At 33.3% G+C, this 17,561-nt stretch overlaps 1 protein-coding gene and 1 long non-coding RNA gene across 2 annotated transcripts; both read left to right on the top strand.

Moving 5' to 3' along the window:
* Positions 1–616: 616 nt before the first annotated feature.
* LOC115978302 lies at positions 617–5,001 on the top strand. Its single transcript, XR_004088680.1, has 4 exons — positions 617–828; positions 993–1,080; positions 4,711–4,803; positions 4,983–5,001. It is a non-coding gene; the product is annotated as an uncharacterized LOC115978302 (long non-coding RNA).
* An 83-nt stretch (positions 5,002–5,084) lies between these two features.
* LOC115961623 lies at positions 5,085–12,312 on the top strand. Its single transcript, XM_031080571.1, has 9 exons — positions 5,085–5,105; positions 5,326–5,346; positions 8,426–8,614; positions 8,729–8,950; positions 9,796–9,888; positions 10,107–10,208; positions 10,303–10,722; positions 10,811–10,863; positions 12,156–12,312. Exons 1-7 carry the CDS (start codon positions 5,085–5,087, stop codon positions 10,372–10,374), a joined length of 720 nt encoding a protein of 239 aa, XP_030936431.1. The 3' UTR covers positions 10,375–10,722; positions 10,811–10,863; positions 12,156–12,312.
* Positions 12,313–17,561: the final 5,249 nt, after the last annotated feature.

Below are 17,561 nucleotides of genomic sequence, written 5' to 3'. Positions count from 1 at the left end.
CTTTAGCGATTCTAATGTTTTATGGTTTTTTTTAGATTTTCATTTCACCAACGAACTCTTTTTCTTGGTTATTTTAACTCTTTTGGTATGTAATCTTGGAATTTTTCCTGTTTCTAAGATATAATTTAGGAAGATTTCATAATTTTTATATTTTTTTCCTCTTTTTTTGTTGTATTAAAGCCAGTCACTATTAAAAATGCCAATTTAAGCTGTGTCTTTAGGATAGTAGTTTGAGCCGCGTTTTGTTCGGCTGAGGCTGCGTTTTAGCTGAAGGCTCAGCGGGGAATTTTTTTTTTTTTAATATTTCCCTGAGCTGCGTTTAAAAAACGCAGCTCAAATACGTTCGGAGCTGCGTTTAACAAACGCAGCTCCATCTGGTATGGAGCTACATTTTATTGAACGCATCTCAAATACGTTCGGAGCTGCATTTATTGAACGCAGCTCAAATACGTTCGGAGCTGCGTTTAATAAACGCAGCTCGATCTGATATGGAGTTGCGTTTAATAAAACGCAGCTCCAAACGTATTTGAGCTGCGTTCAATAAAACGCAACTCCACATCTGGTATATAATTGAAACAAACCCTAATTATTTCAACACTATTGAAATTTCCCGATCCCCAAACTCAGCTCTCACTATCTCAGCTCAACCTCCCGATCCAATCTCGCCGCTGTGCTCTCAACCCACTACCCACAAACCTCACGCCTCCTCCCTCATCAAAACCCGAAAAATTTGCTGACCGAAGAGACCCAAGCTCTTCACTGGTGAGGCTCACTCTGTCACCAGCAGGCTGTCACTCCACTTGATCAAGTTTCTAGATCTTCTCACAGGTGACCACTATCTCTCTCTCTCCCTCTCCATTTTCCATGTCCATTGTCACGTTTGTTCTTTTTCAATTTTTTTTTTTTTTTTTTGTTGTTAAAATTTTTTTCCTGTGGAGCACTGAGATTGTTGAGTCTTATTCTCTCCCTTCCACGCCTTGTGATTTTTGAAGGAGTTTTGTTTCAGGTTTTTCTCCTTCACCAAGAACCAACTAAGCCCTAAATTACGAATTAGTACCATCCATCCAACAATGGCTTCCGGTGAGTTTGTTTTCATATTCCACTGCTTTGTTTCGTTTTCAGAAAATTGAAAAAACTTATATTTCAATGTGTCTGTGTGTTTATGGATATTGTTTGATTTGGAAAACCTCAAATGATTTTTATTCCTTTCACGTTTTCAAGAACTATTAATATAATGTGGTAATCTACAATAAAGAAAGCAGTCAAACAAATGGAATTTTAAAGAGTATATATACGAATTTGTCCACAAGGAACATGCATAGAAACTTCATGTCTTTCAATAACGTGGGGGTCAAAAAGCAACTACTTTGACAATGTTCTTTGATTTTTATCACTTTATATACATGGATGATTTTGATCCACTGCAACTAATACCATGTACCAGACCCTTGCTTCCAATAGCAGGATATTTGAACTGGGTTTCATAAAACCTGGTGATACTCATAACCATAAGCATATTGCGTAGGCATATGGTCAAGTCAGCTTAAAGCCACGCAAACGTTAGAGATTTAAAGCATTTACACTATCAAATGAAGAATTCAATACAGCTTCAATTAGGTGAAATCAATCCAATTATGTTATGTTTAGTTGGATGTTTATTTAGGGACACTGAACTTATAGAATAATAATAATAATAATAATAATTTTCTTCTTCTTCTTTTTGCCTATAAAATTAATATCATACCGAGAAAACATACTGTACCGGCTATTAAACCGGTACTGGTACTCATCCAAAATATATCAGAAAAAATACCGGGTTGAACTAACGTGACCCACAGTATTTACCTTTGATTGAATTTGTCGCATAAACCTGTTCCAAAATATAAACCTGTTCCCAATCATTTTGTCATTACTTTGTGGTAGGTCAGCCTTGTATACTTCTCCACACCCACCTCTTCCTATTAGTTCAAATGAAGCTAGGTTATCTTCTTTTTCCAAGAAGGCTGAGTCCTTTGCCTTTTTTTATCAAAGGACTAAAGATTGTTGGGCTACTTGAGTCTTCTACTCTACCTCTTATAAAACCCATTATGGATCCAGCCAAAATCTAGGTATACTTCCGACCAATGTTCCAACTAGGATTCCAAGTATCCATCTATCTAGCTTCCTAATTAGATTGTTTTTATGTTTGTGAAGTGGTGTTACTGAAAGAGTTGGAGCACTTGAAGTGGAAGCTTTATGACTTGTAGGTGGAGAGAGAGGTGGGGTTTGTAGTGAGAGAATGTCATTTCCCACAAAGCTCGAGGTATGTTTATACCATAGGCTAACTTGAACTAGTGAGGATTTAAAGAAGTTTAAGACCAAGATCTCCGTGTTTGGGAGTTGGGGACGAGAAATCGAGAGAGATGGGGCAAATGAGAGTTGGAGAAGAAAGACTAAGGACGGAGCATATATATATTTTCTTCTTCTTTTTTTAATAAAAAAATATTATTTTTAATTTACATATATTTTTAAATTAACCTGTGCATCGACCAAGCATACTATTAGTATTTAAACAAAATGAGGGTTTAGTTATAATCTAGAAACGTACCAACCAGTCCTTATGACCCTGCAAGTTTTCTGATTTTTCTTGATAGCAAGTTGGCAACTACTGTTCTAACTTTTAAGTGTATGTGAGTTTGAGTTGGGCTGGTGGGTTTTTATTTAATCGGATCGGGCTGTTTTTAATTGAATGTGGGTCGGCCTTCGTTGTTATGGGTTGTGGATTTTAGTGTGTGGGCTGGGGTTCATTCATTTTATGTTTTATTTTTAGGTTGGGGTTCAGTTTGTATTCAGGCTTGGCTAGATTAGTCTGAGGAGCTTGTTGGGTGAATGGGTTGAGATTTATTTAAAATAGGACTTCGTGTTTAAACATCAGTTTTCGGAATGGGTTGGGCTTAGCAAACTAGGCATCACTCTAAAAACTGAACCCAACCTAGGTCTATTTTCTCTAAAATGCCCATATACCCTATTCTAGATCAACTCTCTCAGATTGGAGGTCCTAGGCAACTAAATTTGGGTGTTTTTTTCTGGAACGTGTGGATATATGTATGGGTAATGGCTGTGAACTAGCTTGGTTTGAATAGGGTGTCTAAAAGTGTGTGATGGGTTTAAGATTTATTGTGTGTGTGTGGTGTGCACGTGTTTTGCCAATTTGTGTGTGGAAGAATGATTTTTTCTGTTGTATGTGTATGTTGAAATGTGAATTTTAAGCTTTGTTGCAAACTTGCACACATATACGGACACACAGCCTTGAATTATAATTTTGGAATCAACAATTTCAAAATTGTACTTGAAATCAACTGGCATGACAAACACACTCCGCACACACTAGTATGTAACAGTCAGTGCTCAAATGTGAATCAGTATGCTCTATGTTTTGTGTGTGTTAGTACGCATTTAGGAGAGAAACAATATGTGGACGACAGAGAAAGGAAACATCACACACAAATTAATTGGCTGGTGGTTAGTATACAATTATACATTTACCCTGCCTGGCTGTTTCGGGCTGCTTTTGATATTTCTTGCTTGCTATTGGTTGCTTATCGCACTTCTCCTTGCTTTTAACTGCTTCATGCCCTGGTGTTCATATCCTGGTATTAGGCTGAACCACTGAAAACAAGTATAAAAACTCACATGAGAATTCAAATCAATATGGGAAAGCAAGAACAGAGTGAGTGAAAAGAGATGAAGAAAGAAAAGGTCATTTATGAAATTTTCTGTGTGTTCTTTGATTCTGAATCTTCATGCTCTTTGAAATGTTTTATGTTGTCTCTGTTGCCGTGCTTTCATGGTTGCTGCTTCCCTTTGTTTCTCTTATACTGTCAACCTCATCATAAAGTACCAACCTCTAGATTTTTGGGTGAAAACAAAAAGAGAGGAGAAAATAAAACTGGAGTGTACTCACGGTAGCTCTTGGAAGTTGAGACTCCCTGATCCAAATTTGTTCTGAAATCAAGTACTACCAACATGTAAATGTTTCATTCTCACCAATAAATAAATAAAATAACAAAACAGCAAAAATTAAAACAAACTCCAATCACAACATGTGAACGTTTCGTTGTTCTAATCAAATTTAGCTTTGTTGCTTTTTAAAATTTAAGCAGCCATTTTCACCCTAAATTGTTATGATCCGTGTACCCTAGTTTATTTATGAATTTCATGAAATTATAGCAGTTGTTCTAATCAAATGTTTAGAATTGAATTCCCTCTCTGAGGACTTAAAAAAGTTACTTGTAGTGTCTGTTTTACCTATGAATCTATGTATGTTTTTTAAAAAATAAAAATTTAGTGTGTGTGTGCGCGCGCTGCAAGCCTGCAAGTTAGACATCCCAACCTTGATGATGATATATATTGCTGTATTTTTAGAAGGGGGTACCACTGTTGACGTGGAGATTTGAATGGATCTGAATTTTAGAATGAATATATGTATATATATATAGACACGACAACAACAACGCCTTAGTCCCTAAAATTTGTGGTTGGGTATGGATCCTATTAGCTAGAGTTGGCCACAATTTGGAAGTACGCTTCCAAGTAAATTACTGGTTTTCTACTTTGAATTTCTTTATAATACCTTTCTTGGACTGAAAAAGTACCCGTTGTCAAAAAGTTTTATGTGTTTTTATGAATTTTAGAATAACTTTATATGATCTTTTTGTCCATCATTTGCAGAACTTTCTTTTGGACATAAAAGGACCTGGATTGGCATTTTTGCCTGTGCTTGCATTTGAAGGAGGAACTAGAAAAAACATACCGAGGTTTGAGGTGTGTACAAGTTTAAGGTCATGCTTATATGTTAATAGCAAAGACAAGGTTGTTCATTCTTTAGTTTAACTATGGATACATCATGTACCCATGCATCATCGTATGCATATTTCCTGGGAAGTCAATTCGTTGTGTTTTCCTACATCTTATATTATTTTTCTTTAGGTTGTAACACATAGGGAGAGAAGGCCGAGAGGTGTTCTAAACTCAAAGTTGCTTCCTTGAGGTGTTCCTGTTAGGCTTTGTAATGGGTTTTTAATTTTAATTTGAGGTGATGGGTAATGGGGTTGTTAAATCTTTTGGTAATGGGTGATTACTAGGAATTTTAATTCCGTGCTTCATTTATATAGGCCTATTTGTAGGAATCATTCCTCCAAGTCTCAATCTCACAAGGTTTGTTCCTCGCAGCAGTCGGCGTATCCACCTCAACAACACAGGCTCTTAGCTCCATTGGTATCTCTCTCTTTCTCTCTATCTTTGTCTCTGTATGTCTGTTTATTATGTTTGTGATTGTAATTCTAGGCATGGAAACAAGATTTGCTGGTAAATTGAAGATTATGATTGAGACATTAAGTTCGGAACTAAAAATTTAGATTCATAATCATTTAAGTTGAAGCAACACTTTTACAAGTTGTAATTACCTGATGATCTACTGATCATTACATTATAATTTTAGGGGCGTCTACTGGTCCCACTAAAAAGAACTTGTTATTTTTTCAACAAAAATGAACTTTATTTTGTTGGTACTATACTCGGGACTCATGAGATGATGTTGGAGAGGGAACCATCAAAAAAATACTACTTGTTTTTTTTTTTTTTAATTTCATTTTGTTGAAACTTGTGAATCAACATTATTTAAGGGAGTCCTTTGGGCTGACTGAAAGACTTGGTCCGCCTCTAATGTAAAATGCTAAATTTATTACAATTTATTTGTGTGAGTTCAACAACAACAATCATTTAACAAAGAATCAAAATAATCATGTGATGTAGCAATATTCATTAAACAAAGAGAAGGTATATAAATAAGATTAAGAGTTTTAATTAATTTAAAAATAATAAGATAAAGGGAAGGTATATAAATAAAGAATTTGGAAGTGAAGAGAAACCTAAGGCTATAAAATGAAGTGTATTAATTGATAAGAAGAATTTTTATTAAAAAAAAAATTAAAATAGTACTTGTAGCAATTTAACAACAAAAATAATTAAATAACTAAAAGAATGGAACGTGACCAAGTTTTTAATACCTTTGGAAATATCTCCTGTAATTTGTAAACTGACTTGAAACCCATCTCCAATAACTTGTTATTGAAACCATAAACAAAAAAGATACAATCTTTTTACTTTTTCTTGCAATTTAATGATTATAGAGATACACATGACTAATTTCAGCCCAACAATCATACCAAGCATTCCCTAACTAAAGTAAAAACCTGGTACCAAACCAAACCTCTTGCTCTTCTTGCTTTGCTCACCATGTTGAAAGTAAAAACTCTGAGAAATCATAATAGGATTAAGAGTGAGATTGAGGTGCGGGGCATTAGAGGATTTTTATATGTTGATGTGAGTTTCTCTTTCTCCAAAAAAATAGATGATATATCAACTTAAAATAGGTTTAACTAATGTAGAACTTTAAATTATAATGAGATTAATATTTTTAATTAATTTCAAAATAATAAAATAAAGAGAAGATATGTAAATAAAGAATTTGGAAGTGAAGAGAAACCTAAGGCTAGAAAAAGAAGTGTATTAATCAGTAAGAAGAATTTTTATTAAAAAAAAACGAAGATAAGAAGACTTAAAGTAGTACGTGTAGCAGTTTTTTTTATCAATTAAGATTTTTTATCAACTTCTAAATTTATCTTAAAAATCTTATTTCCAACGTATTTTAATTATATCTTTCCCAATTCTAAAATCTCTCACAACTCTACGTTAAAAAAGAAAATTATATGAATTATAAAATAAGTAGTTGATATGAGGTAAAAGAAGTTTAAGTAAAAATTAAATAGGAAAACACAAATTGCTACTTTATCCAAAAACAAAAAAAAAAAAAAAGTTGATAAGAACAAAATTTAGGATATATTTTATCAACTTAGAAATTATAGGAGAATAAGAATTATATATATTTTTAAAATCTAAAAATCTAAAAAAAATTCTACAATATGGTGAAGTCACTTGGCGCAACCACGGCGTCTAAGCCTAACTTTTATTATATATAATATCATTTAACTAAAAGAAAGTAATAAAATACTCACAAGCAAGTTCATCATACTCATCCTTGCCCACAACATATATGTTGACATCCCCAAGTATTGTGTAGATAATACAAACTGATCTGGTGCATAAAACAAAATTCCCAGCAAGTGAACTCAATATAACAATTTTATAATAAACTCAGTCATAAAAATCTAATATAGCTACCCTATGAAGGCTAAATTCTCCTTAAAGAAATAGAGAATGTGATTGTGTACAGAAGCAGTGCATGCTAATCACATATAATATTTATTATAAGACCTCTAGTTATTTGTATCAAAAAAAAAAAAAAAAAAAAGGCCTCTAGTTATTTCTATTATTATAAGAATAATTATTATATTCCATCAAAAATAAAAAATAAAAGAATAATTATTATTGTTGTCCTATCTGAATTTGCTTCACGATTCCAAACACAATCACTTACAGAAGATCAAACGTAATTTAGGATGTGTTTAGTGTTTTAGGATGCTTTAGTCATTAAACTGTATTTAAATTAATATAATTTGGTGTTTTTTTAAGTTGTGGCTCAAAAAATCAAATTTTATAAAATATATATTTTAGAATGATGACTTAAAAAAATATGGTCTTTCAAATTTTTATGTAACAATCTTAGAGGAAGTTTAGAGGAGTCAAAGGATGTCATATTATATAAAGTTCATATTAGACTTGCCCTTTTAAAATTCCCTCCCCCATTGGCTACTTGTTGAAGGGGATTTTTTTTTTTTTTTTTCTCCAATGGCTTAATAGAAATGATGCTTTTCACTTTGCTCCTTCTGATAACTTTTCAATGGCTACCATTGCATACATTTGTCTTTTTCCATTTCCATAGAAGATTTATAAATTGACATGGTAACTTATGTGATTGGTCCCACATAAATATTATAATAAATACATTTCTTACTTGTTGAAGAGTTAAGACTGCACATATATAGAAGGAACAAGTAATGTAGAAGAATTCATCTACAAATGTATATGCACCCTGAATGGTTGAAACATGTAGACTTTCTTCCTAAAATTTTCTTGCATCTTCTCGATTATGTATATATTTTATGTTATTGTACACACCGCTATGTAGAAGTTTAATCTATATAATTCAAAATATAGGTGACTTCTCTGTCTTAAAATCGCCTCCTGAAATCTCTCCTTCAGAAATGTACTAATGTTTTGTTTAAATGAAATTATAAACCCTTAATATCACATTAAGTTAGTAGATGTCTACATTTTCCATGCTGTGATATGTTTCATTACTTGTGAGAATTGATAATTCAGCTCTAATATTGGTGGTTTTGTATATACAGATGATTATGAACAAAGGCCAGCAGCGGAAAATACACCTAAACGACGTGGTCCTACAAACCTAGCTGACATATAGGCATTGGATGGATCCTGGAAGATCCTGTTGCCGTTAAATGATCAAGGGCAACCGATTGATGATGACGGTAAAATATTTGTTCCGTGGTTGGGAACTTTCTGTCACAATGGGTTGTTATGCCCACTTGTCCCTGCTGGGTGGCCCAAAGTCGATGAAAAATTTAAAGATGATTGTTGGAAGGAGATTAAGGTAATATGAAAATAAAGTATAAGTAATAGTCATTTACAGTCTCTGTCGTATATCCAATGTCATATTCAGTAGGGTCCGTGCTTGTGCTTTGCTAACTCCATTTTTGCATTTCAGCAACGGTATCTCATTGATGAAGATATTGTTAAACCACTTGATCAAAAGGGATGGGCAATGCATATACTCGGGGTCCTTAGGAGAAATCGAAGGACTAAGTTGAAGAAGATTCATGTACGAGGGTGGACAAAGGAACAAGTATTGGCCAGGAGGACACCGCGGAGGGTAATGGCGGAGCAGTGGGAGGAGATGGTTAACTATTGGTTCGATGAGAAAACTGTGGTACTGCTACTTTATTCGTTTATCTCATTTTAGTCGTAATTTAGTCAATGATATCATGTTGGCCATGTTTCACTCTAAGAAAAACTAAATCTTCTTGTTATGTGTAATATAATTAGTGTAGCTCCAAAGCACTTTCCAATAGATGTGATAGAGTTGTTTTGCCCCCATCAACAACATAAACTTAAGATTACTATTATTTAGAGATTGGTTGGGGACTACGACTACTACAAGGGTATGCAAGTTCATCATATTTATGCCAGGGGTCTCAATAAGAAATATATAACAAAAAAAATTTCATTTGTGTCATAGTAAACAAATGAAATAGTAATTTTATCGTAAGTCACTTATCTTGCTGCACTGGCTAATCTATGTAGTTTAGGCTATGGGCAAAGGCTTACATACTCCTTAGTCCGAATTCATTTGTCCTTTATGTTCTATTCCATGCTTGGGTTATGATGTATCTTCTTCTTTTAATACTAAAAACACGCTTTTTAACTAGTTTGTGTTTGTACTTAGAAGATCACAACATAGTTCTTAACATATAACTTAAATGCACACAATACATAATCACACCAATAAACCATCCAGATGAATGAGTATAACCAATTTAGATAAACTAATAGCAAACATGTTGCAAAACCGAATATTTAAGTCACACACATGCTGCAAAACCGAATTTTATCAACTCTTATTTTTACACTGAGGAGGAGGGTAATTAGAAACATAAATATATTATGAATGCACAATGACAAACACAGACGAGACAAAAACTTACATTAAGTAGTAACATACCTTAGTCAAGAGATGTTTACTTTTCATATACTTTTCCGGTAATGTGGTTGCAGACATTAAGTAACAAAAACAAGGTCAGTCGAGGGAAACAGAAGGAGATAGCAATATCTGGGGCTGAAAGTTTTGCACAAATTTCTCATGACATGGTAAGAAATGCATTACAATTGCTACTGTATTCGTGTATCACATTAGCTGATTTTATGCTTTTGAATCACTGTAAATGTTGAAAATTCATTGTTACTTTCTTGTTAGTGATAGATATAAACGTAGAATTCATGAACACCTTAGTCAATACAAATGATAAACAATATGACAAATCTGAGAGCAATTGTGTTTATTGTATGAAATTTTGTTCATCATGTAGGCAAAAGATAAAGGGGCTCCGGTTGAACGCGCTAATGTGTATCTAAAAGTATACCGTAGGAGAGATGGGACTGGTGTTACTCCTCATGCGCAGGGGAACATAGTAAGCACAATTTTAATGGAATTTTATTGTATTTTGTGTTTGTATTGCTTATGGTGTGTAATATGCTATTTGTTTATTGTGGGAAAACTTATAGACTAGGATGGAAGAACTTCTGAGCCGAGAGGGCGTGCGACTACAAGGAGAGACTGGTAGTGGAATTCTCTAGTCCACAAACGATGCATATGCTCAGGTGTTTGGTCCAGAGTGCCCTGGACGTGTACGTGGGGTGGGACTTGGAGTCACCCCATCCGGAAGAAGTGCAACAAATGCTTCACAGTTTACTTCAACTCCATCGTTGCCAACCAGAACAACCTAAAGAATTTTGGAGTTGGAGAGCAACTCCACTAGACTGACTGAGCAACTAGCCCAAGTACAAGAACAATTTGCCCAATCAGAAGCAAGGCAGCAAGAATCAGAAGCAAGGCAACGACAAATGGCTGAAGTGATTATGCGCATGGATGCAATGTTCGCCCAACATACTGGCAGTAGTGTACCTAATTCGTCAATGTCTCAGGTATGAAATTGAAGGTGTATTTAGCAAAACATTACTTTTTGCAATGCATTGTTATGTGATATTAATACGATGCCTTTAATATATTCAGGGTGGCAGTGCTTGATGGGGACTCTCCATGAGAATGAAACTGTGAATCCTCTGGTAAAACAAATACAACTATTCGTTATAACATATACAATTATATTGGGAAAAAATAAAAATCAAAAAATCAAATTATGAAGCAAGAAGTAGGGAAGTAGATGTATTATAAGACATAAAATCAATTTAGAAAATGTCAACTGATGATGCCGAAAATAATACCACCAGTGAGTCACACGTTCCTCGCACGTCGCAAATGGCACCTGCACAATGAAAAGGAAGAACCTAGCAGAGAGTACCGGTGTGGTACCGGCCAAACACCCTCCGAAGGTTAAGTCAGAACTATTCTCACTGCTCTAGAGTGCTAGAGAGGGTAAATTATGCGTACCTTGGTTTGTGAAAGTGTTTGGGTTTTTATAGTAGCAAGGGCTGCCCCTCTTTTCCTTGGAGTAGAAGTCTTTTCCTTATAGGAGTCTTCTTGGGCGTATTTTACGGGATTCTTTCCATATAGGAGTCCTTAGGTTTCATGAAGCGTGGGGAGCAAGTTATTTACTTACACACGCAAACGTGGAGATCAAACATTCCATAGACTGATGCCGTCAGTTTATGTTATTCCGTCAGACTAAGACCCGTCAGCTTCAGGATGTTCAGCTTTATGGTACTCAACATGTGGAGTTCCTTCACTTCAAGTCCCCGTCAGCCTTTGAGAGATGCTGACGGCAAAACACATCTCGTCACCCTTGTCCAAAGTGTGTACCGTCACTCTTGCCTATTTAATTTTATCCTCATCATCAACCATGCCTTTTTACACTTGCTAAATGTCAACCACGTACTCTATTATTAATTTAATTGTTTTAAAGGAAGGATAATAATAACAATGTGGTTAATTAGTACATGGTATACTCGACATGGAGTATTGTTCGCATTTTATTGTTGAAATTTGAAAGAATAGAAATTTGACAACTAGTGAACTATGTGAAGGGACCTTACAGGAAGGTAGCATTCCATCTAAGAAATTATAATATTTGTTGTTATATTTAACAAATGACAGTGAATATGGATTATGTATATATATATATATATATATATATATATATGAATTTGAAGAGAGTGGAATCTATGATATTGTATAGAGTACGGAAAGATTTAAACTTTTCAAAGTGGAATCTATGTCTCACTCTTAGTCTTGTTTTTAAGATGCTATGGTTTTAAATGAATTTACATCAAAAAGACTCTAAAAATTTAAGGGATGTTGACCTTGTTAAAGTGCAGCTAGCAAAATACTTGATTTTGTTTAGACTCTGTTTGTTTGGGCTTAAAATGTTAGCTTATTTCTGGTGTTCTCATTGTTACAGGTAATTGGTTGTACCATGACGTTTGCTGGAAAATCGTTGAGGGATGTTTTTATTTTGTGATGTAAAAACCAAAGTTTGTTGGGAACTTTTATTTTATATGTAATTATTTGGATATGTAATTAATCTTTTGGCAATGAACTTAATTGTTATGTTTATGTAAAAGTATCGTTTATGTAATTAATATTTTGGTAATGATTTGATACTATATAGTATCAAATATGCAATTTGTTTTGTTGATATTTTGGTAATGATTTCATATATGCAATTTGTTTTGTTGGTTCAGTATTGTTGCATCTGAGTGTTGGCAGGAATGTGTATGTTGAATTACAGGTTTTGTTTTGGGCAGTAATGTGTTGAGGAAAAAAAAATATTAAAAAAAAAAAACCTATAGCTGCGTTTTCTAAAACGCGGCTAAAGGAAAGGCCACTGGTATCTGGCTGTGTTTTGGGCCCCTATAGTCGCGTTTCTACACAGCGCATAGGTTCGGGACCCATAGCTGCGTTTTATAGAAAATGCGACTATAGACGGGGCTTGGGCTGTGTTTGAAACGCGGCTTTAAATCTTAGTATAGCCGCGTTTAAAACGCAACCCAATCCATCCTATAGCCGCGTTTTCTACAAAACGCAGCTATAGGTCCCGAACTACGCGCTGTGTAGAAACGCGGCTATAGGACAAAATAAACGCGGCTATAGACATTGTTTGGGCTGCGTTTCAAACGCAGCTCTATGTTGCACCTATAGATGTGTTTTCATAGAAAACGCGGCTATAGGTCCCGCATCTAGGGGTGTGAAAAAACGCGGCTCTAGGGTGTCTAAAACGCAGCGACAAACCCTGGTTTGGGCTGCGTTTTTAAAAACGCAACTCTAGGTCTCCGCAGGGGGCTATAGCCTCGCTGCATAGGCCGTGTTTGGAAACGCGGCTATAAAAACGCAGCTATAGCCTATAGCTGCGTTTTGCAAACATGGCTATAGCCTCTCTTTTTTTGTAGTGAGTAAACCCAATTTAAATAGGAATTTTGGTAGAGTTTTTTTTTTATTTTTTATTTTTTTATCAAATTGTGTCTAAAGCCGCTTTGTATCTAAGTTAATGGTTTTTTTTTTTTAATTTTTGTTTTATAGATATCAAATGGTAACGACATCAACTTTGTTTGATTTTGTTATTCATCAAGGTTAAATATCATCGATCATTCACAATGATGATAGGGATCAATATTTGCTTAAGGACGCATCAAGATGTATAAGAGACTACACTTGTAGACTTGCATGCAAACATAGGCACAAATATTATCATCAAGTGCAATCTACCAAGTTCAATGGACACCATGGATGTAAACAATAATGTTAATATGCTACGAATGTTTAAGGTACGTGAAAGGCATCATGAAATTCACATTCATGTCTCAATTGCTCCTAATAAGTCTTACATTACTCAGTGTCCATTTGGCATGATTAATGTAGGGAATTAACACAAAATTCTCAAACTTGTGAGAAACAAAATAGAGAAAACACACGCCAAAGAAAAATAAAAATCACATGCACAAGACAGTATTTATATGGTTCAGCAATTTGCCTACGTCCACGGAATTACAGGGATTTCACTATAATCAGGGAAAAATACAAAGTATGGCAGTACAGTTTTTCTCTCTCTCAAAAACTACAACAAGAAACTCTAGTCACCAAAACAATGGTTTTTACATCCTGCGCACAGGATTCACAATGGGCTACAAAACGAGCCAAAAAATTTTCCCGGGGGCAAAGGCCCAAGCCATAGCGCTCATGGACTAAGCCTCAGAGAATCTCCAATTTAAAACCATGCAACATTATTTTGGGTTGGGTCATCAACCGAATTAAACACAACTAGACTCCACAAAGCCCAACAATTAATTTTGTCATCTTGTTTTACTATTCAGTTTATTTTTACTACTATTCATGGGTCCAACTGTACTTTTTGATACTATTCATGGGTCTCACTATACTATTTCAACTAACTTTTATCTTTTTCTATAATACTTTCAGCAAAAAGGTTTTAGTTTCAGCAAAATAAGCATCCCAAACAGACCCTCAATGTCCTACTTCTCAACTCACTAAAAAATAGGTTTAGCAACATTGACAGCCACACTCCTCTATCTATGACACCAATGATAATATCTTGGCCAAAATTTGAGGTATTCCATAGGCCAACAAATGCATGAATTGAGAGGAATTTTGGAGTATCAATTGGTGGTTTCAAGTGTGACAATCTTGTCATTGTAAGCTGAGATGAACCCTAGGAACATTTTTATAGCCTCTAATTCATTTGGAGCTAAAACAACACTAAAACCATCGTAGGTGTACAAGATGGTGGGGATTGATGGTTATCTAATTAGGAAGGGTTTGCAAATTTGAGAGAACCAATGGTGGATAAGTACCAATTATGATGAGTAGTAAAAACTTTGGGCATGTGGGCTACATCCATATGAAGAATATATGTGGATCACTTTATTCCCATCGATCTAACACAAAGAGTAAACCAAAAGCACACAAGAAGGGATAAGAAGGGAAGAGCAACTTTTTTAGCATGGTCCATTTTTTTATCGAGGGATGAACTTTTGCTTGAATATGACCAAGATATGTAATGATTGTAATCTAAATATATGATAACAAGAGTTGATGTCGAGGAAGTATTAAAAATTTAAAAGTGCAAACAAAACCACATTCATTCGAACTTGAATTCAGTCATGGGAGGATGGAAAATTAGTGGGAGGATAGAAAAGATTTGGTTTTCCCTCGTGTGTGTTTGGGTGGAGGGATGGAAAAGTTGGAGGGTGGAAAACTTTTTTGTTTGATTGGAAAGAAAAAGGGGAGGATGGAAAACTTTTTTGTTTGATTGGAAAGAAAAAGGGGAGGATGGAAAATGTAGATTATATAAATTGACTATTACATCTTTGTTATATAATATATAAGAAATAGATATATTTACACTCATTAAATAATATAAAAATTAACACAAATACATATATATTTATATTACTTTTCTTTATTATTATATATAATTTTAAATTTATGGGTAGCAAAAATTGATTATGTAGACTTTATCCACATGACCATATGTAGACTGAGAAGATATTTTTTTTTTTTTTAAAAAAAAAAAAACTTTATCTAACCATTGTTATGTGGGAAGATATTAAAAAAATTAAATAAAAAAAAAAAAAAAACTTTATTCACATGGGTGATTGGGCAAACTTTCTTCACCTAGGCAACACACCATTCAACCAATATTTAAATTTTCTTCACCTAGGCAACAAAACTCACTATTCAATAAATATTTATAAATTATTTATCTATTTCAAACTAAATTTATCAACACACTGGAGTAGTTCATGTTGTTGTGCTATGAAAGTGCTAAGAAATTGATAAGGATGAAGAGACAAAAGTAATCAGGTCATAAATGTAATGGGAAAGTGAGAGGGGTAGGTGAGATGAATAAAGTGAGGGTATTTGTGTAAATTATATCATTCAGTACTTTTTTCTTCCTATTTTCCTTCCAAATTGGGAGGAAAAAAAATTGTGGGCTCGGAGGGATTATTTTCCTCCCTATTTTTTATCTCTCTTGTTTTCTCTCCTAAACCAAACAGTGAAAAATGTCATTTTCCACCCTATTTTCTTCTCCTGTTTTCACCCCAACCAAACATACCCTAAAGGAAAGTGGTGTATCTTTTGACAAATAAAAACTAGTCTCATTCTTTGGAGGTATTATACTAAAATAATAAATAAATAATATAATATAATATAATATTTTATGCCTATACAATAAAAATAGAGTCTTAAAAGTTATAGGTACTTCAATTTTCTATTACCTCTTTTTGACAAGTGGCTACACTCTCATATTGTGGGATAAACTCTATTACCAAAACATCAAGTAATGTATTAATTAATTGTTATAGTGCTAAGAATCTTGACTAGTTGTCATTTCCTATTGCTTTCAATGGAAATATCTATGATTTAAATCCTCTCTCTCCGTTGCAACTATCAAAAACAAAAACAAAAAATGTAATGATAGTTTAGTTTAATTTTAACTCTATTACCTATGTTTCAAAAAAATTAAACTCTACTTGAACTAAAATTCTGTACTTTTATATATATATATATATATATATATATATTACCAAAAGTTTCATGTAATTTAAATTAATTTTTTTTTTTATATATATAGCATAAAAACTTACATGTTGTGCTCGCGCCAATTGACTCATATATGTATGTATGTATTATACATAAAATTAATGTGTTTTGTCACATGGAATATTCATTATTAATTACAATAATTAAGTTACCCTAGATAATGTCTATATATATATATATATCTATATATTATAGCTTGTAAATTTAATGTGTTTTTGGCATGTGGCTCATTAATTAAAATAAATTTATTTGTTTTGCTGAAAAATCTTCTATAAAAATAGTTTTCTACATTTTCCAGTATTTGGTAGCATAAAAAAAATTTGGTCAACATAAAACTATTTTTAGTCAACAGAAAACCCTAATAAAAATAAGGCTTAGTTTCTACAGGTTGTTTTCCAAAAATAAAATAAAATTTTGGAAAACAATCTCTTTCTTACGCAGTGCAAATAAACATTATTCTAGCTTGGAAAATAATATTTTTTTTCACGCATTTAGTCTTTTTCATGGTAAGCACTTACACTTCTTTTCCCTTTTATTTTTCTCTCTTCTCACACCCTTTATGTCACCCCTCTAGTCTTTTCTCTTCTTATAGATTTCTCTCTCTATTTGTTTCTCTTCTCTCTTTTTTTCTCCCTGTTTCTCTTCCCCTCTATAACATTGTTCTCTGATAAGGTTTTTAATTTTTTCTCCTCACAGAGCGCAGTTATATAACAATTTGGTGTTTTCGTATTTATCAAACTATTTGTACTAGATTATTTTTCCAGTTAAACTATTTAGCCTATGTGGCATTTTGAACTATTTAAAATGGATTTTATGGTTATTTTGAATTATGAGAAGTATGGTTGATATATATATATATATATATATTACATTAGGTGGGATTACACAATATACATGTTTTAAATTATACAAGAAATATTATAAAAATTCGTGCATACCAAACACCAAAAAAAATTTTCAAGCTCATTTTTAAGGTTATTACCAAACATCAGAAAACAAGATATTTTTCCACAAAATACTCTCTGAAAAATGATCTATTTTCCAAAAAAACGTTAATGCTAAAGAAAAAAAAAAGTCAAATATATCCACATTGATTTATGGAATATTTTAAGAAATTTTTTATGGGAAAAAAAAAGTAATGAATTTTTTATATATATATATATATATTTTTTTTTATAAAAGTGATATCAAAATTTTTCTAAATTGGCCTATTAACAAATGCTTTAAGGACACATTAACCAAACCT

This window comes from Quercus lobata, chromosome 2 (assembly GCF_001633185.2).
Source record: "Quercus lobata isolate SW786 chromosome 2, ValleyOak3.0 Primary Assembly, whole genome shotgun sequence".
Classification (NCBI taxonomy): domain Eukaryota; kingdom Viridiplantae; phylum Streptophyta; class Magnoliopsida; order Fagales; family Fagaceae; genus Quercus; species Quercus lobata.
The sequence above is the reverse complement of the archived record's forward strand: the minus strand, read 5'-3'. Positions and strand labels throughout refer to the sequence as shown.